At 42.4% G+C, this 18,973-nt stretch overlaps 2 protein-coding genes across 3 annotated transcripts; one reads left to right on the top strand and one right to left on the bottom strand.

The window, feature by feature from the left end:
* Position 1: 1 nt before the first annotated feature.
* RAD9A (RAD9 checkpoint clamp component A) lies at positions 2–11,859 on the top strand. 2 transcript variants are annotated; one of them, XM_032218479.1, is made up of 12 exons: positions 2–295; positions 2,199–2,268; positions 3,315–3,385; positions 4,447–4,587; positions 4,859–4,973; positions 7,052–7,151; positions 7,658–7,767; positions 8,033–8,139; positions 8,239–8,303; positions 8,640–8,729; positions 10,180–10,378; positions 11,447–11,859. In XM_032218479.1, the coding sequence occupies exons 2-12, from the start codon at positions 2,235–2,237 to the stop codon at positions 11,549–11,551; spliced, it is 1,137 nt and encodes a 378-aa protein (XP_032074370.1). In that variant the 5' UTR covers positions 2–295; positions 2,199–2,234; the 3' UTR covers positions 11,552–11,859. The 2 variants fall into 2 exon arrangements, with proteins under 2 accessions (XP_032074370.1, XP_032074378.1); XM_032218487.1 differs by having other exon boundaries at positions 10–89.
* A 790-nt stretch (positions 11,860–12,649) lies between these two features.
* PPP1CA (protein phosphatase 1 catalytic subunit alpha) lies at positions 12,650–18,887 on the bottom strand. Its single transcript, XM_032218499.1, has 7 exons — positions 18,682–18,887; positions 16,380–16,511; positions 15,655–15,885; positions 15,297–15,401; positions 14,575–14,798; positions 14,213–14,347; positions 12,650–13,061 (listed from the first exon to the last, which is right to left on the bottom strand). The coding sequence occupies exons 1-7, from the start codon at positions 18,734–18,736 to the stop codon at positions 12,951–12,953; spliced, it is 993 nt and encodes a 330-aa protein (XP_032074390.1). The 5' UTR covers positions 18,737–18,887; the 3' UTR covers positions 12,650–12,950.
* Between the last annotated feature and the right edge of the window lie 86 nt (positions 18,888–18,973).

Here is an 18,973-nt window from a genome sequence, read left to right as displayed (position 1 = left end):
GGGTGGAGCGGAGGTTGTTTCTTTTGCGTTGCTGTTGGAGGGAGGCAGCAAAAGGAGGAATTTGTTATAATAGCAAAAGGTTTGGGACGGTGGGTTTTGTGTGTGTGTGTAGTCCTTTTTTTCTTACAGGATTGCGGAGCTGCAGCTTCTTTCTCATGCCAGGGGTGGCCATTCAGCAGGATTTAGCTTTGGGATGAGGTGGTGAAGCCTTGTGTCCAAAGAGCAGAGCGAAACATGTGTCCAGATGGGGAATTTAGCATTCAGACGACGGTGGACTGATGCCTTTCATACCAAGGTATCTTTTCTTAGATTAGGATAGATAGATGATAGATAGATAGATAGATAGATAGATAGATAGATAGATAGATAGATAGATAGATAGATGATAGACAGACAGACAGACAGACACAGACAGACAAACAGACAGACAGACGCTGACCTTGCACAGTATTCCTGCCTCTTTTAAGTAGGCTGGGTGACAGCTTCAACTTCTCAGAGCTGTTGGAGCTGAAGTGCTTTGCTTGTTTAAAGTAAAATAATATGTTTAAAGTAATATGCAGAGTTTACTTTTGCACAAAAAAGCAGAATTGCGTCATCAAGATTACTTAGAATATTCGTTGAATTTGTCCCCCCAAACCCCTTTCTGCTAAGGGAACAACTGTCCTTTCCTAGTTAGGACAGGGTCAGCCTCACAACCAAATCACTCTACTAAAACAAATCCTATTCTAGCAATTGCCTATTTATGAAATGCCAAACCATCTATATCCATCTATCTATGTATCTGGAATGCTAAACCAATTTTTCCATACCTTGTTAAGGCATGGAGTTTCATGAAACAGCTATTTTAAAAAAGACGATGAAGAAGCAAGGCTGGTGCTTTTCAGCTATTCAGACAGGCAATTTCTGGAGATTACAGGTAGTCCTCCACTTAGTTCATTTAATGACCATTCGAAGTTACAATGGCACTGAAAAAAGTGACTTATGACCATTTTTCACATGTATGACCATTGCAACATCCCCATGGACATGTGATCAAAATTCAGCTGCTTGGAGAATGAGTCATATTTATGACGGTTGCAGTGTCCTGGAGTCACATGATCCCCTTTTGCGACCTTCTGACAAGCAGAGTCAATGGAAAAGCCAGATTCACTTAACAATTGTATTACTAATTTAACAACTGCAATTAACAAAAGTGGCAAGAAAAGTCGTAAAAATGGGGCACAGCTCGCTTAACAAATTTCTCATTTAGCAACATACATTTTGGGCTCAATTGTGGTCATTAGTCAAGGATTACCTGTATATAGCAATAAGCACAAAATGGAGTTTGAAATTAAATTCATATTCTCCTAAAAACACATTTGACAATTTTCCATTTAGCTGAAAAGATGATGTAGAATAGTTTCTTCCAAACGTAAAACCACTGGAGAGCCTTTTCTGAAACCATAATTTCTTTGGCATCCCAATGCTGTGAATTATTACCATGTACTTGTTTCATTGTGTGGTGTAAAGAGGATCTTATGACACCTTCGGATTGTGAAAAAAATGTAGTACTGTAAGTTTTATTGTTCACTTCCTGAGCAATTAAAGCTAAATGCCCCATTTCCATACATTTCATGCAACTGTTCAAAATCTAATTCTAGACACCAAAGCCTAGGGAGGCTAGGATTGATATCCAAGACAATTTTGGAGGTGAGAGGCAGGCCCTCATAGAAAACTAATTCTGTGTTATAATTCTATGCCCCATACCTTTATAATTTCCGTCAAAGACTTGACACTTTGTCACATCTCTTGTACTCTTCCACTAGAATAGCACTGCCTTATCCAATTCACATGGAAACTCTGTTCTATGAACTGGGCTGAGAATCTTTTCCATACTCTTGTTAATGGTTCTGTATTTTGTATTATGTAAGTGTATTATTTTTTTAAATTTGCATGTTAATCTAATGGCTGGCTTTGGGGATTGGACTAAACATGCAAAGTAGAAACCTCATGCCCTTCAAATGCCCAAAAAGCATGAATACAAATTATTAATTTCAATAGTATGTGAATGTATTGCCAAAATGTGAATTTGTGATGATTTATGTCTATGTGTGTGAACATGCAATTTTCTCTTATTTTCTAGTATCTTCTTTGTGAAATAGAGTTCCCATTCGGTATTAGATGAAGAGTAATCATACAAATATTTTGTTTCTTCCCAGTTCTACTAGAGTTCTCTATGACATTTCTCCTTTGGCATGAAGTGCATAGTTACAGGGGGCAATGTGAAAGGTGAGCTATGCACAACAACTTTGTTTACTGGTAGTTATTTATTTTAAAATTTTATAAGGCTACTTAACTCTACAGCAACTCTGGCCAGCATATGGTACAAATGATAATAAAGTACCATTAAAGCAAAACAACAATGGCATAAGAAAAAGAATCATTAAAAAATGTAAGATCCATCACCTACTATAATTCAAAGATCTAGGGGAAAAATAGATTTCCAGAGCTCATTTGAACATGACCAGAGTAGGTACCATGCATACTTCAAGTGGTTTGGTGTTCCAAAGGCCATGTGCTATGACCAAAAAAAAAAAAGTATAGTTCCAAGGCCCTATCAGATGACACTGCTTAATGGATGAGACAAGGAACATGATCATCTGGGCTGGGCAGAAACCACAAAGGACAGATGGTTCTTTGGATAACAAAGTATTCATAGATAATAACCAGCATTTTGAATTGCAGCCACAGGTCTCCTGATAACAGCGTAGTTCATAGATCAAAAGGGTTACATGAGTCTGATGAGATACCACTATAATTATGCCACATTTTGCTGCAATATCTGAATAGAATAGATTGCAGAGGTTCATACACAATTGGTACACAAGATGTCAGTTGCCACTTTGAGTCCAATTTTGTGAGTCCCTTAAATTTTGGGTAAGGGTATTAATTTCTGATCTGATCCTTCCAAAAACAGTTATATGTGTAGAAGACACTTCTAAAGGAGCTTTTTCATCAGTAAAATAACAATCGTTGCAGGATAGAGAGATTAAGAACAAGGGCAGGATTAAAGAGAGAAAGGATGATCATTTTTGGCTTTAGCCTTTTCCACTGTTGATATTACATGCACCTTTCCTTCTTCCTCCCAGATAACCATAAAATGAAGAAGTAAACCCAGCCTTCATATAAATACTAATAATTAATTAGTAGCAGGAGGGAGTTGTGATGGGTAATTTCCCCCTACACAGATTCCTAGCTAGTGTAAGAAACAGCGTTTCACATTGTATGAGACTAAACTTTATCCGGTTCTTTGTGTTCTTGTGTCCCTTGTGCAGCCCTGGGGAAAGCAGTACATGCTCTCTCCCGGATTGGAGAGGAAATCTACATTGAACCACTAGAAGAAGGGGTAAGAGAGGATCTGAGAGATATTTGCTTGGAGAACTTTTAAACGAATATTATATAAATGGAAAGCTACAGTTATGTGAAAAAGAAAGTGCTTTCTTTTTCACATGACTGTATATTCCACAGAAAAAATAAGGCAATTTTTTAAAGTTAAATATAAAATATTATGGGAAAAGTTGGGTTTTAGGTGTTAATTCATTTGCCACTCTGATGCAAATATATATATAAACTTGCAATGTATTTTAAAATTTAGAACAGGATATAATGGAAACTTGCAATGCAATGAATTTATTGCAATACAAATCAAAACTGTTCATTAGATACCTATCTCTTAGGTGGCCAGGAAATAATTTTGTTTGCATAAAAATAAGGTCCTGGTAAGCACCGTCCTGATCAAAGCAGGGCTACAATATATATTAGTCTAAATTGGTGCATCTGTATAGTTTGTTCGTCAGCAATTTTGATTTGTACTGTTTGACAATTCGAGTTTGTTTCATGTTTGGACAAGTTATACTTAATCCTTACAAGACACTTAACTGACCAGGAAATGGATGGGGGGCGGGGGTAGCAACTTCAGTATGCTGCACTGCAGTGAAAGGCAAGTTTTACTATTGGGAATGTAAATAAAGTAATGTAAAATAATTTTGCAATGCTTCTATTCATTTTTTTTGAGTGACAGCAGTCACACTGTGTATAATTTTGGTCACAGTTCACCTCAAAAGATCCACTGAGTAATTGGAGAAGAAAAAGAGAATCAGAATGTCTTCAGTAACAGTTGCTAGGGAATATTGGTGTAAAGTTGCCGTTTCCTGTAAGCATGCTGGCTGGGAGATTGTGGAAGCTGAAATCCACACATCTTAAGAGATGCCAAGGTTGAAAAACACTGCTTCACGGTCTGGTGTGGGAGACCCATAGACACTGAATGGGAGAATAGAATGCTGGACTTGATCTGACCAAGCGTCCCTCCCCTAGCTGCTAGGTTTTGAAAAATGAGAGAAAGCTAAAGGCTGGAGAGAAGGGGAGCTATTTCCTGCCCTAGTGTTATTTCCTGTTTTATCTTTCCAGTTGTCTTTGCGTGCAATAAACACATCGCGCTCTGCCTATGCCTGCTTCCTCTTCACCTCACTCTTCTTCCAGCACTACCAGGCTGGAGAATCTGGATCAGACCCAGATGACGGTGCTTTACGATGCAAAGTGCTCATGAAGGTGAGATGCTCTTGAATGTTGCAGAGAGCATTTCCTCAAAACTCAAGTAAATATTCCCCCTCTAGGTTCTTGTGGTCTCTGAATCCCTTTTAAGTCAGTGACATAGGCAGATCCAACCGTTTGGTCTGTAACTGAACTCATGAAATCAACCTGGCCACTGAATTTAAAAGCTATCTTGGGGTTTGAACTTGAATTTTCCCCCATCCTAATTTGAGACTCTTAGTGGCTTTCTTTTGCTTTAAGAACAGTCTCACACAATTGTGCCTTGCAGTCTTTCCTAGCTGTATTCCGCTCAATCCCTGCTCTGGAGAAGACAGTGGAGAAATGTCTCATGTCACTGACTCCCAAGACGAACCGGTTCCGTGTTCAACTGCATTGCAAATATGGTGAGCACTGGGAAAGAGCCCTCCTTGAACATGAAAAGGCTTAACTTTAGAAGGGGGGGGGGTGTCCTTTGGATGGAGGGATGATCACCTGTGGTTCAGAAATCCTGCTGCTTATTCATACCTAAATGGGAGAGCAGGATCTATTTTAAGGACATTCCTCAACTTAACAACAGTTCATTTAGTGACTGTTCAAAATTAGAACAGCATTGAAAACAGTGACTTAGGACCATTTTTCACACTTTAGGACCGTTGCAACATCCCCATGGTCACATGATCCAAATTCAGAGGCTTGGCAACTGACTCATATTTACGACGGTTGCCATATTTGAGGCTCAGGTGATCCCCTTTTGTGACTTTCTGACAAGCAAGTCGATGGGGAAGCCAGGTTCTCTTTACAACTGTGTTAGTACCGGTAACAACTGCAGTGTTTCACTTTACAACTATGGCAAAGAGGTCGTAAAATGGGGCAAAACTCACTTAAACGTTTCACTTAGCAACATAAATTTTGGGCTCAATTGTGGTCATAAGTTGAGGACCACCTTGACATTAAAAACCACAGATCTGAAGTAATAAAGGGCTGCAAAGATCTTGAAAGTTGAATGAAGAGTTCAGAGTTTGTTCTTAGGCTGAAGGCTAAGGAAGTGAAAAATGTGTGTCTGATGCCTTCAGGAGCCAGGAACAGAATTACCAGCCACATTGCCAGCAAATCCTTGCAGTTTGGAGCCAGAGAAAGTGATTTACCCATTAGTTTGGGTCCCCACCCCCCAGTCATCCATAAGACACATAACATAGAAAGAGTATACGAAGGAACACACAATCAGCCCCTGCTGATAGGTACTATACTACCCTAATTTTCTGCTTTCAGTGCCTATAGAAATACTGTTAAGTGCTTCTGTGGTTTCATTTAGCAGTTGTTTTAGTTGATAAAGATGATATCTCACATGTACAAAAACAAAAGTCTGAATTTGTGAATATCATTTTTCTATACAGTAACTGTAACATACTTAACTGCCTCCAAGTTATACAAGCTGAGTATATCCTTTATTCTACAATTTTTCAAAAATACCTTGTTTAGGAAAAACAATTTTGCAAAAGTATACTGTTAAACCTGTCTGTTGCTATGGTCTGTGCAAATATACCAGGCGGCATTCGATACAACCACTAAAATATTAAAATACTTGGAACACTTGAGCCTTTACTTCAAAATCTACCAAGATTTCAGAATGGGAACATATGAAATTTTAGGATTTAGTGATAGCTATCTGCATCTATCTATATGTATCTATCTATATTACTTGTACGCTATCTGAGAAGGGTCTAAGTGTATTATGCTCACAGATACAGTTATTATGAGTGTGTGTGTGTGTGTAGCTGTAACAATCTAAGCTTGGAAGTTAAGCAGCATCATGGATTGGAAATTATCACAGTATGCCTGGGCTATAAGCTAGATGGGAGACATTGAAAAAAATGCAGATGTCAGTATAAACTAACTTCTCTACTAACGTTAAGAAACCTGTGTGGTCATGTCTCTGAACTCACCATAGTAAATTGAGCTGAGATTAAAGGAGATTTTAACTTTTGTGATCTGCATAAAATCGGGAATGGCTGGCTTGTGAATTGAACTTAACCTGTAAGAAGCATGAACTGTCTTAACAGTGCTATCTTTAATGAATGCATGGAAAAGTGTTTCACTTGTTAATAAGCACATATTTCGTTAAAAGCTTTTACTCCCCACCCACCCCTATCATCAATGTCAGTTTTTTTCCTTTTGTCCTTGAAAGAGGGAAATGCTTCTTTTCCCTAAAACTTATCACCTCTCCAGCAGCATTAGGCTCAGGGCCCTGTGAGAGATAAGCCCTAGGGCCTGGGCCATTTTCCCTGACAATCAGATTGGCTTCAAGTAATGGGGCTTGTTTGGTTTCATTTTATATGGGATCTAGTGAACTATGGTGTTTCAACAAATCAATGTTGAAAGGATGTCTTAGTGTAATAAATGTGCGTTCTCTCTCTCCCCCTCCTCTCCTCCCCCCTCTCTCTCCCCTCCCTCCCTCCCTCCCTCCCTCATATATTCATTGCAGGGGTTGTCAAGACTCATGATTTGTCATTCCAGGAATGTGAATTGTTACAGGCTGTTTTTGACAAAACACAATATGCCCATTTGCTGCGTGCTTCTCCCAGGTGCGATCATGATGTGACTGAGAGATATTTTAGTGCAGGGGGATGGGAGGCTATTATGCCTTATAGATGCATCTGTAGGAAAGGCACTGACAGCCACGCACATTCATGTGCTGTGTGCATTGTTTGCACTGGAATTCCACCATCCAGAGGCTCACTTATCAGTACAACAGGCAATGTGTCAGCAAGGCATAATTTACAAATGTCAACATAGATGAGAGGAAATTTTGGGAATTATTTATTTTGATTTATTAAATGTGCATGCCACTCCTCTCACCAATACGGCCAACTGTGATTATACATTCCCTTTCCCTCCCCCAAATTGAGATATTACATGTAAGAATATGTACAAGCAGTGAGAGGAAAGGCTTTCTGCCAGCCAATGCTGTTCTCCCAATTATATTACTAAAACAATAAGGACTAAGTACAGAAGGGAATTGCGGATGTTCAGCTTCAGAGTTTTCCTCCTTCTACTCAGCCTCTTTCCTGCCTTTCTCCATCCAATTCAGGCTGTTAGCAGATGCTGTGGTTCATTTCCCACTCAACCTTGCTGAGGTGACTCTGGGTGCCAGCCCTAAAGGGAAGGTGACTCTCCGCAGTTACCTAGAAGAAGAGACAGGTGAGCTGCCCACCAGGCCTGGCTTCCAATTCATCCCCCAAACCTTACAAGACAAGGCTTCCTTACTTACTTAAGACTCCCTTAACAAACTATGCTGTGGCTAGCAAGTTCCATCCTGAGGGCACCTTAGCAGTGTGGCTGTAAATCCCTGACTCTCTTCAGGAGTCCGCAACTGCCTTTTAGGTGCTTTCTCATGGAAAGTTGTATGAAATGGAGAGAAGTGGCTCTATGAAGAGATGTTTTCTGATCCATCTCTGTCTGACAGAGCCAAGTCGGATGATGGTGACGGAAATGTGCCTGAGTGAGGATGAGTTCCAGACCTTCCACGTCAAGCAAGAAATACAAGTCACTTTTTGCCTGAAGGAATTCCGGGTGAGCCTGCATCCAGCATCCCTGCCTTCTTTGGGGTGGGGTGGAGTTTGTTCTTCCCAATCTGCTTCATTGCTTTTTTCTCTCCTCCCCCATCTTTAGGGTTTCCTGAGTTTTGCTGAGTCCTCAAATCTTTCCCTCAATATCCATTTTGACGTACCTGGCAGGTAGGAGGGCTTAAACAGCTTAACAATCAAATAAAGGCTCCTGCAGTGGCACCAGGCCATTGTAAAGTACAGTATTGGGTAACACTCGCTGAAGGGTATCCGTATTGTTTCTCAGTATTGCTTTGAGTGTTTCCACAGAGGATTCTCAGAGATCCTAGTTTGATGTAAGTATCTGCCTTTGTAAGCATCAGTGAACATATTTTCTGTTTTGCTTCACCTGGGACATCAATACCTTGGCTTGGTCAGCTTGGACACGTTTCCATTCTTGTTGCTTTTTCTTTGATTCCCGTCCAGTCAAAATATGCATGGCCACCCTTCCCATATTTATCTTCCCAGGCCAGCTATTTTTACTGTGGAGGATCCTGTGCTGGAACTACAACTGGTCCTGGCCACTCTTTCTGAGTCTGAAAGCCATCCGCCAGCCAAGTAAGAAATATTCTACCTCTTGCACGAAACCTTCTTGGCACAGAGATAAACCAAGTTGCTGGAAAAGAATGAAGCATTTAACAGGACCTACCTCCATCTCTCCCTGGCATACAAGAAAGTGGTGTCACTTTGAAATGGGCAGTTTTGATGCCCTTTCGGCTGAGGTGTTTGTCATTCCCCAGTCTTGATGAACCATCTTAAAGGATATCCATGGCTGTTTTGTTACTTTGGGAACTGTTTAATATTTCAGCTTTAAATTAATTACTGTATTTTTCGGAGTATAAGATGCACCAAGGTTTTGAAGAGCCAAATTTTAAAAAAAGTAGATAGGTAGATAAAGGGATAGAGAGACAGAGAGAAATAGAGATAGATAGAGAAATATAGTAGGTAGGTAGGGAGAGAGAGAGAATGTAGGTAGGTAGATAGAAGGATAACGAGAGAGAGGGAGAAATACAGTAGGTAGGTAGGTAGAGGGAGTGAGAAATACAATAGGTAGGTAGAGGGATAGAGAGAGAAAGAGAGAGAAATACAGTAGATAGGTAGGGAGAGAAAGTAGGTAGAGGGATAGAGAGAGGGGGAGGAGAAATACAGTAGGTAGGTAGTAGGGAGTGGGGGAGAGAGAGAAATACAGTATGTAGGGAGGGAGAGAGAGTGAGTAGGTAGGTAGGTAGGTAGATTTTCCAGGTGTACTTATCCATATGCTGGAGAAGGAAATCGCTGACAACCTGCAGCACCTAACTTTGTTCCTGCTGGCACAGCGTTTGATCCACGTAATTCTCATCAATCAGTTAAAGAGCTTTCCAAAAGGGGGAAAAAAAGTTTTGGCACTTTGCAAACCTCCCCAAAACGGCCTGTTTTTTGTGAAAATGGGCCTGGTTTTTTTCAAATAAAAGACATAAATAGCCTTGGGGGGGGGGGGGCTTGCAGAGTGCTCCTGGGGGCGGGGGAGCCAAAAACGAGCAAAAAAAATGGCCCATTTTTTGTGAAAACGGGCCCGTTTTTTGTAAAAAAAAAAAAAAATTTTGCATGTATAACAATTTTAGAGGCTTATAGAGTGCTGCCGGGGCGGGGGTGGGGGGCAAAAAGAGGCCCATTTATGCCCTCCCCAGACCTCTGGAGGTCTCTGAAAGCCCCCATAAGGGTATGTGTGGCCATTTTGGTGAAAGGGGCGTAGCTTCGGGAAGGCAAAAAATGCTGTATTCAATGTATAAGATGCACCCAGATTTTCAGCCTCTTTTTAGAGGAAAAAAGGTGTGCCTTATACCCCGGAAAATAAGGTATGTCCTGCTATTCATCCCTTGATGTTTGGTATGAGAACTTAATTGATGGGATAAGAACTTAACCAGGTGTCCCCAAGGAAGTCTTTTCCTAGGATTAACGGGACATCGTCTCTAAGAAAGACAGTTAGGGCTCTGTAGCTAACAAGCCTGCCCCCATTTGCCTCTTCCAGCACTCACAAGCCAGTTGCCCCAGCCAGTGACTTTGCCAATGATGACATTGATACCTACATGATAGCCATGGAAACCACATGCGATGAAACGGAAACATCTCCTAGCTCTGCCTTCGCCACAAGACATCCCAGCTCTGAAACCAGGGAATCAGAGAGTGAAAATGAGGATACCGTCCTTGGCACACCACCACAAAAGAGGGTAGGTGGAGCAAGCATCTTACTGCTCAGCGCACGAAGGTGCAGCGTGTCAGATATTGGCCTGGAGAATCTCCTGACCATCACATTAAAGGATGGGAGAAGGAGGCGCATAGATAGTAAGTGCTTTTCAGTATAAGAAGGTGTGGCCATTTCAATACTTATTGGCATCTACCCACACTGTCCCTTTGGTGTGTTCTGCTGACTAGTGTGTGATAGATCACTTAGCTCAGAAGCAGAGGCTTCTAAAAGTCATATTGGGGCAGTGTCTGGGTGCTGCCATTGAAGTGAGTAGGGTAGAGATTTCAAAGGATAATTTCTTGGGGAAAAGATGAATGCAGAGATCATAGGCACTTTGGCCCAGTATGATAAGGAGATCCTGCTATTCTGTTGCTTTCAAGAATGATTGCAATCAACTGGGACAAAGTGCCTATGACCTCTGCATTCGTGACCATGTGGTTACCCATATCACCAGGCACCGTCTACCATAACTCCCTGGCACTTACATATTCTCTACATCCAGCCATTGTGGTTTGTAAAACATGGTCCAGCTTTATGAATGCATGGAACGACTTATTGAGTCATTCAATAATATGTGGGAAAGTTGACTTGTACTTTAATGTGGTATGTGTACCAACTTAAATACTTACAATCATATCCCTCCCTCACCGTTTGTCCTGGGTTTATGACTAACTTCAGTTGGAGCTGAGCCATTATTTACTGACTTTTAATGGCAGCAGCCAGGCTTTGTTAATCATTCTATTGCAAAATCAGGTTGTTGTTTTATAAAGTCACTTGAAAAGGGTGATGCGGAAGAGAGGTGTGGTGATAAAGTACATTTGGGAGCAGCTTTGGAGCAGGTGGGAGGAACAGGGAAAGGAGGCAGTCAACTTCTAGGTATATAGTAAGCTTTATTCTGAATACCATCTATATATTTTCTACATTTATAAAGGAGGTTTTTTGTGTGCTTTTTAAATTTGTTCCCGTTAAATCAATTCGTGATGTGGAAACTTTCAAGAACGCTTGCATCTTTTTAGCTTTCTTTCTCCCCAACGGTTATTTTCTTTTGCAGTTTCGTTCCTTATTCTTCGGATCGGTTTTAAGTGAGTCCCAGGTGAGGACCCGCTCCTTTTCCAGCCAGGACGTACTAGCAGAGGACAGTGAAGGAGATGCATGAGCTCATCTGGATTCCTGTGCATGCAACACACCTCTAAATCCCAAGGAGTCTTTGTCGGGTTAGGATTCTAATCCAACCTCCTCCAGCAAAATACTTTCTGACTAGATACAGCTCTTAGTTGCCATTTTTAATTAAATGAACAGTGTGTCATGGAACTAGTATTTCCAGTGGAGAATTATGATTATTATTTTGAAAAGCAGAAATGTAGGAGACGTTTCTTTCTTCGGGTTTGCAACTGCCAAGGCATATTGCTGCTGTAATATAGACCAACCTTGTAAGTTTCCCTATAAACCCTTCCACTATTTGGAGCCAATTTTCCTCTTATTTCCTGTAATTAACAAGTTTTATTGCCAAAAAAGTTCTCATTAGTTGGAAGGTATCTGGGAATGGAAAGTGAAATAAGGAAGGGAAAAAACAACAACTAGGCGATCTGTAAGCTGCCATTAGTCAGTAAATACAGAAGGTGGCAAAGGACTGGGCCTGATCCCTTGTTACTTCTTGCTGCTTTCTCTAGGTCTTCAATCCAGCTTTGAAGTTAAAAGCTAAAACTGCTCTTAATTAAAGGTCTTGTACAGTGATTCTAAGGAGCAGGTGTATTACAGGGGGGGAAACCCCTCTAGGATTTTCTTTTAGGCAGTGAGATAATAGAAGCAATAGTTCCAATGGAAGGATTGCCTCTAGGGAGGCCAGTCCAGAGTTTATCAGATACTTCCCAAGAGGAGGCCTCAGCAAATCAAATGTTAGATAACTTGAATTTGATTGGATTCACTGCCCTTCTAACAGGAAGTCTGTTTTTTGTTTTACTTCTCCCATAAGAGATCGAGCTCCAGGACTAGAGCTCCTGCTGCTGCTACTGCTAGATTCTGACTTCACTTGCACAATTTGTTCAGTTGTCTGAACATTTCCCCAAATTAGCCTATTCAGAATATACATCTAGTTGTACAGGACAGGCACTACTATCCTGCTGAGACTGTTTTTTTTCCCAGCTTTAAAAGGAAAAGGAGGGTTGGGAGAGTATTTTGTCTGAAAACAAGAAGCATTTTTTCTCCCAACCCATTTCATTTTATTTTCCCAAAACTATAAAGAGAAGCAACTACATTAAGAATATTACATGTTTATTCAAAAAAAAGATATGGTACCCCCAGGGGAGAAAGGGGTGCACACATCTGGACACAGTTGGCAAAAAAGTCAATCAAAAATACCCCCAAAAATAATGACATTCCCTTCCTAGAGAATGAGATCTTTTTTTATTTGTATTCAATCTCATTCAGACATTTTTTTCTTTAAAAAAATGGCTGGACCTTAGCATCCTAGGTATGTACAGCTGCTATACAGTGTAACTGCTATGCAAGACAGCCCAGGCCCCTTGTCTGCTGAGACGGAGGGCAGGCAGGACACGTTACTTCTTGGCTTTGGCCGAGTTGCGTGGTGGAGTAACTGGGCGTCCACCAGGATTCAAGCCACTGAACTGACCATATTTGCCCTTGTTCTTGTCTGCCGGTTTCAAGATCTGCAGAAAAGCAAGAAAAGGTTAAGATGAGAGGTTGGGGGAGTGTGTGTGTGTGGAAATTAACAGCTTTTTTTTCTGTCCTTGATCCCTGATAGAAAAATTCCTACTGACTTGATCTAATTATTGCAAATGTTTCAGGGTGAAAAAACTAAACACCAAACCTCCTGAAATTTGAGCCGTGTATTAAAATTCCTACGATGAAAATGCAATTCCAGACACAGTTCTTTATAACTGGCAAAAATAAAACAGCCAAAAGTTCTCTAATTTAGTGCCTTAGAATAAAACAAGCTTAAGGACATGGAATTGTTCCTTCTCACCCCACTTCTTTCTCTCTTTTCATGGCTTTTAACTACAAAGTCCCATTTGGCATGGAACATTCTGCTTCTGAAATTATGTAAATGGGTAGTATAGCAGGAAGTCCCACTACATTCAATTATTTTCCTCATTTTTGAAAACTGGGACTAAATTTGTATACTCATAAGACACCTAATCTGCTTCATGTACCATATAAAAATGAGGACCAAAATAAATGCAAAACAGAAATAAAAAAGGAATAATATCCCAATTTCTTTTAAATATGGGAATTGTTTTTGGCAAAGAAGTTCTGAGGCCCTTTATCACATTTCTCTATCTTTTAAAATCATTAATAATATGCATACATGCATATTCAACCTAACAAAGTATTTTTTTTGCTACAATTCTAAAACCTCATGAATTTGCCTTTGATCAGTTCCCCCCAAAAAATCCATCCAACAATCACTCTTATTTCTGTAGCTTTTGAATTTCCATCCATGCAGTGGCCACACGGATGTGGCACTGCAGGTGAGATAAAAGTGAAGCAAAAACTAATTTGGAACATAAAGCCAGAAAATTGACCCAATGCAGAGGACATAACATAAATACAAAATTATTGCAACTGGGAAAGTTGGTTTCCCGAGTATCCCAGTTTTTACTATAAACCAGAGATACAATCTTGCCCCAGTAGGAAGAATTTGAAATGGATACAAAAATCCCTTTAAAATACAACTGATGTTTAAACATTGTATTCCAGAATCTTCTCACTTTGTCACAAAAACAGCACACCCTTTAATTACTTGCCATGTGCGTAAAAGGATAACAGCTGTAAAAGTAGCATCTTCAAAAGTCCTTACCTGGAAGGAGCACATGAGGGTCTCATCAACGCTCATCATTGCCCCTGCATTGTCAAACTCGCCACAGTAGTTTGGAGCAGAAAAGAGTGTCACCAACTGCCGTTTGGCAAAAAATTCATATCCATCTTCTACCACCTAAACAGGGTGGGAGAATCCATCAATCAAATATACTCAACCCAGTTTAACAATATTGCCAACAATATTCTTCAACCCTTCCTTAATTCATGGTCAGCTTTTGCAACTACATTCCCCACCACTTCTATCTTCTCTCTTTAAAACTACGTAACTTTCCAGTTCACAGAGATGCCTTCCTCCCCCCTCCAGCCAGGTGTACCCCCTTCCAACTTGCTTTATGCTCTGACCTGATGCGCTCTGCAGATCAAGTCAAGATCGTGTTTGTGAAGAAATTTGGCGACCACTTCTGAGCCAAATGTGAAGGAGACCCCACGGTCATTTTCACCCCAGCCCTGCACATCCTTGTCAGGATCCGACCAGAGCAAGTCACAAAGCAGACCCTGGTCAGGCACATCCGTGGGCCTCATGATCCGCCGAATCTGTTCCATAGACTGGAGGTCAGGAGAGAGTCCTGGAATACAGAATTTGCATTTATAAAGCAGATTATTTCAACATGTCGGTCTCACTAGAGGTAACGTGTAACTGGCTGTGCCAGGAATCACTATTTTACAACACACTCCTGTTAGGGGTATTAACTGGAAAAAAAAACATCTGACCAAGCTTTCCACGCTCAATCCTTTAAGTCAATTCTTATCCCTCAACGGGATCAAATTTAGCTTGAATAATTTTTTCATCTAAAATGCTGCATCAAATAGGAAACCAATATGGTCTTTCACTTTTTCCCAGGCTTCGTTCCACCTCCCAAAGGAAACACGCCTACGCAATATGCAAAGGACACCAAATTCCCCACTGTGCTATTGACACTGCCTATTACTTGACTTCTTTTCCTGTTGACGCAGATTGCAAACCATCTGGAGAAATTCTGCATTACTTCAATCTCTTGCCTGCAGCATTGGTGGCATCAGTAGTACGACCAGCTTCCTCATTCTCAACATTACAGATAGCCTACCTCCATGACAGCAGAAGATTTTCTCATCAACGATGGCAGCAATAGGTAAGCAGTTGAAGCAATCAGTGAAGGTCTTCCATAATTTTATGTTATACCGTCGTTTACCTATGGAAAACAGGAAAGGGACAAAAATTAGCTGGGAAAAAAATGCTGAATAGTTTTGATCAGCCACATACCTGCAAGATTTGTCGGATCTTGGAGATCTCTTTGGTGTTGGAGAGAAAGAAGGACTCATGCAGCATAAACACACTATGCCACACCCCATTTCCCAAACCGCTACCCTCATCTACGTACATGTACTCGACCAATACATGGCTTCATTTCCCACTCTGTAAGCTTATCGGTTTGATGTACTCACATTCATCATAGAAACCATAGATACGGTTGATGCTCGCACACTCATGATTGCCACGCAAAAGGAAGAAGTTTTCAGGGTATTTAATTTTGTAAGCCAACAGCAGACAGATTGTCTCTAACGACTGCTTCCCCCGGTCCACGTAGTCACCCAAAAAGAGGTAATTGCTCTCTGGGGGGAAACCCCCATATTCAAAAAGCCGGAGCAAGTCATAGTATTGCCCATGGATATCACCTGGGAGATGGTAGAAGAAAGAAAAAGAGAGATGAAGTACTGATCAACAATTTACTCATTGCATTTATACGTCTGCTTCTTCTTTCTAAGTGAGAATGGCAAGGATGGGAAATGACTATCCCAGAACCAGGCAGTCTGGCATTCATAGGCATCAATGTGCCTGTAGACAACATCTTTCATGTCTACCAGATTTCTTGCCCTACTTAAAAAACTGATTAAATGGGAAGACCATACAATGCAACCCAAGGCATTGCCCTCTAGTATCTTGTTTACATGGACACACTTGGAAAATTAAAATAACGATGTGATGCTTTGTCTAAAAGATAGAGGAGCAATCTGACCAGATAAAAAGGCAAGCTTCAGCTCATTTTGGAAGTGCCAGTAAAGAATCTTCTGTTCAGTATGTTTTATGGCTGACCATGCCTACGGAGGCAACCATTTTGAGAAAGGTCTAGCAAAAGAGAAGGGGGGGAAACTAATGGCATCTCACTTACCACAAATTTTGAGTGGGGCTTCTAGTTCCAGCAAGATGGGCTGGCTCAGGAAGATCTCTCGTGATTTCAGACATAGGCCCCGAATCTCATGTTCTGAGAGCTGAACATTCTTGCCTGGACGTGATCCTTGCACTGAGGGGGAAAAAACCCAAAAAAACCTGATAATCTCATTCCCGAGCAGCCATCTTCATTCTGGTTCACCTTCCCAGAGATATTCCAGGCACATTGCTCTTCTTGTTTCGAGGATATTCTGGTGTTTAATAACCAAATCATATCTTGTTCCCACATGAAAAGCATTATTTCTTTCTGCGACTGAGGAAGGCAGAATCTGTTAGCCAAATCTGTGCCTGACGCACCATGCATTACCTTAGCTTCTCACAGGTTACCAAGCCATTATTGGCTCAGGAGACACACACTGGGGTACTGCCATGCAGTAAGCAAAGTCTTAAAGTAGCTTCATAACTGTGCCTTATTTGCTTCAGTGTAACAATTATTCTGCTTTGGGACTATTTTGTTTTTAATGAAAACCAGGCTCTGCAGCAAGTGGATCAGTTAACAGTGCTGGTAAAAACCTAACGTTTTGGGATGACAGCACTGTCCCACAAGCAGTCCTCTATCATCTATCATAAACTGGCACTCCCTAACACAACAATTGCAATGTGATGGGGGTGTTCCAAATTTCTAGTTATAGCAGAGCCAGAGTTTGGGATCACGGGTTTCTTCTTTCTGGTGCTGTCTTGCAAATAAACTGCTCTGAATCAAAAGCAAAATTAAGACATTTCATCAACCTAAATCTATATAATCCACAGGCTTGGGCAAAATTCTGCCTTATTCTGCTGCCAATCTCTCTCAAACTCCATCCACCCTTGCAACAGGAACAGATTTAACCCACCTCACAAATTAAATTCAGCAAGATTAAATCCCAAGATTATCAGAACTAGGGCACAATTGGATAATCTGGGAAAGCCAACTCCAATAGAGTTGGTTAGCAGAAAACCAGACTCCATACCTCCGGAATTACCAATATATGAGACAGACACCAAAGTGAACACTTCAATTGGGGGCTGTGATGATCTGTAATTACTTTTGAAATAGCAAAGGGTCTTCTAAATCAAGACCTATGTATCCTCCTTTCTTGTTGGGTGTGGAGATCCCAAGAATTAGGATAACTACCTTTTCCTGCTTGGATGGGTCAGCTTTTGAAGAAAGCCTCCTTAAAAGAGTTTCAACTTCTGGTCCTGCTATCGAGGCCAGAACAGCCTGTTCAGTCAGGGCCTCTGCAAGCCTCAGCCTCTCCCATCCTCGCCCGAGAGCCGAAAGGTCTTTCCCCAGGGATAGGCCGGCACCTGCGCCTCACCCCGCCTTCCATTTGCCCCCAAGAGAAGCAACGGCAGGAGTCGCCTGGCAATTCGGCTTCTCCGTTCTTCGTTTCCACCGTTAGCGTTAGGAAACTCTGCTCCCCGCTTGAGTCGGGGGCTCATCACCTCCATACGGAGACGATGAGCGCCCGGACATCGGTACGGCTCGATCGCTGTTATGTTCAGGATCGTATCTGCAAGAACACTCAGACGGCGCTGGCAGAATCCCACGGCCACCGGCACACCCTTTCTCGAGGCGCAGGGCTCACATCCGCCCCGACCCTCCGCTAAGCTTTCCCTCCATCCTGCGCAATGTCTCTTTCCGACGCCGGCATCCGGCTCTTTTCTTTTAGCCATCGGGAACGATCAGGAACGAGTCTGGGCAAAAGTGACGCGTTGGGTGGCTACAAAAGGAGAGCCGCGGTGGAAAAATCGACGCAGGCGGAGCGGGGGCAGCTCACCCGGGAGATTTTAGCCCTGAACCGACCTCGGTTCCCCGATTGCAAACGGGGCGGAAGGGGATTATAAATGCCGCTTCGCCCGCTTAAACAGAGACATCCCGATCTGCGAGCAGGGCAGGGAAACCAAAAGGGCGCTTCTGAGCCATTTCATCCCTCTTAACGCGTGGGAGAAAACGCCGAGGCGCTGAGATCCCGCAATACAGAGCTCGATCCGGTTCCTTTCTCCTCCGGCCCAGATCGGGGAAGTAAAACCGCTGCTGGAAATCCTGGGAACTCCCTTGCGCCGGTCGAGAGCGTCCCGCCGCCTGGCGAAGAGGCGCTGGTGCGGGGGCGGCAGCGTGGGACATTCCAGCGCCGGGAGGGGAAGCGGCAGATCGGGAAGCGGGTAAGGTCCGCCGCTCGCCCTTCCCCTGGACTCTGTGCCACCCGGGCACTCCAATCGCTCTCAGCCACACAAAGCCCGGCCCAGCCCCAGCCGCTTACCTTCCAGCAGGCGCCCGATGATGGAATCCAAATTGAGCTTCTCGCCGTCCGACATGGCGTCCTAAAGAAGCTGCGATCGCCTGGTTCCTGCCTTCCTTCCCCTCGGCGCGCCCCCCTCCCGCCCCGCTCGGTGGTCCTAAGCAAGCAAGAGGAAGGGAAAGGCCGGCTTTCTTTTCCTATTTCTTGCCAAGGAGTCTCCTCCTCCTCCTCCGAAAACCACCCGCAGAAAAGGAAGCCGTGAGAGCCTATAGGCCCCGTGCTCTGCCGCCACCACCACCTACAGGCTGGAGGG

Source organism: Thamnophis elegans, chromosome 1, assembly GCF_009769535.1.
Source record: "Thamnophis elegans isolate rThaEle1 chromosome 1, rThaEle1.pri, whole genome shotgun sequence".
NCBI lineage: Eukaryota > Metazoa > Chordata > Lepidosauria > Squamata > Colubridae > Thamnophis > Thamnophis elegans.
The sequence above is the reverse complement of the archived record's forward strand: the minus strand, read 5'-3'. Positions and strand labels throughout refer to the sequence as shown.

Excerpts from the sequence above, each read along its gene's own strand:
- RAD9A (XM_032218479.1), top strand. The coding sequence starts at position 2,235 with ATGAAGTGCATAGTTACAGGGGGCAATGTGAAAG. Across the intron at positions 3,386-4,446 it reads TTGAACCACTAGAAGAAGGG|TTGTCTTTGCGTGCAATAAA; the intron begins GTAAGAGAGGAT and ends TTATCTTTCCAG. Across the intron at positions 7,768-8,032 it reads TTACCTAGAAGAAGAGACAG|AGCCAAGTCGGATGATGGTG; the intron begins GTGAGCTGCCCA and ends TCTGTCTGACAG.
- PPP1CA (XM_032218499.1), bottom strand. The coding sequence starts at position 18,736 with ATGTCGGACGGCGAGAAGCTCAATTTGGATTCCATCATCGGGCGCCTG. Across the intron at positions 14,348-14,574 it reads TGATCTGCAGAGCGCATCAG|GTGGTAGAAGATGGATATGA; the intron begins GTCAGAGCATAA and ends CACCCTGTTTAG. Across the intron at positions 13,062-14,212 it reads CCCTCATGTGCTCCTTCCAG|ATCTTGAAACCGGCAGACAA; the intron begins GTAAGGACTTTT and ends GCTTTTCTGCAG.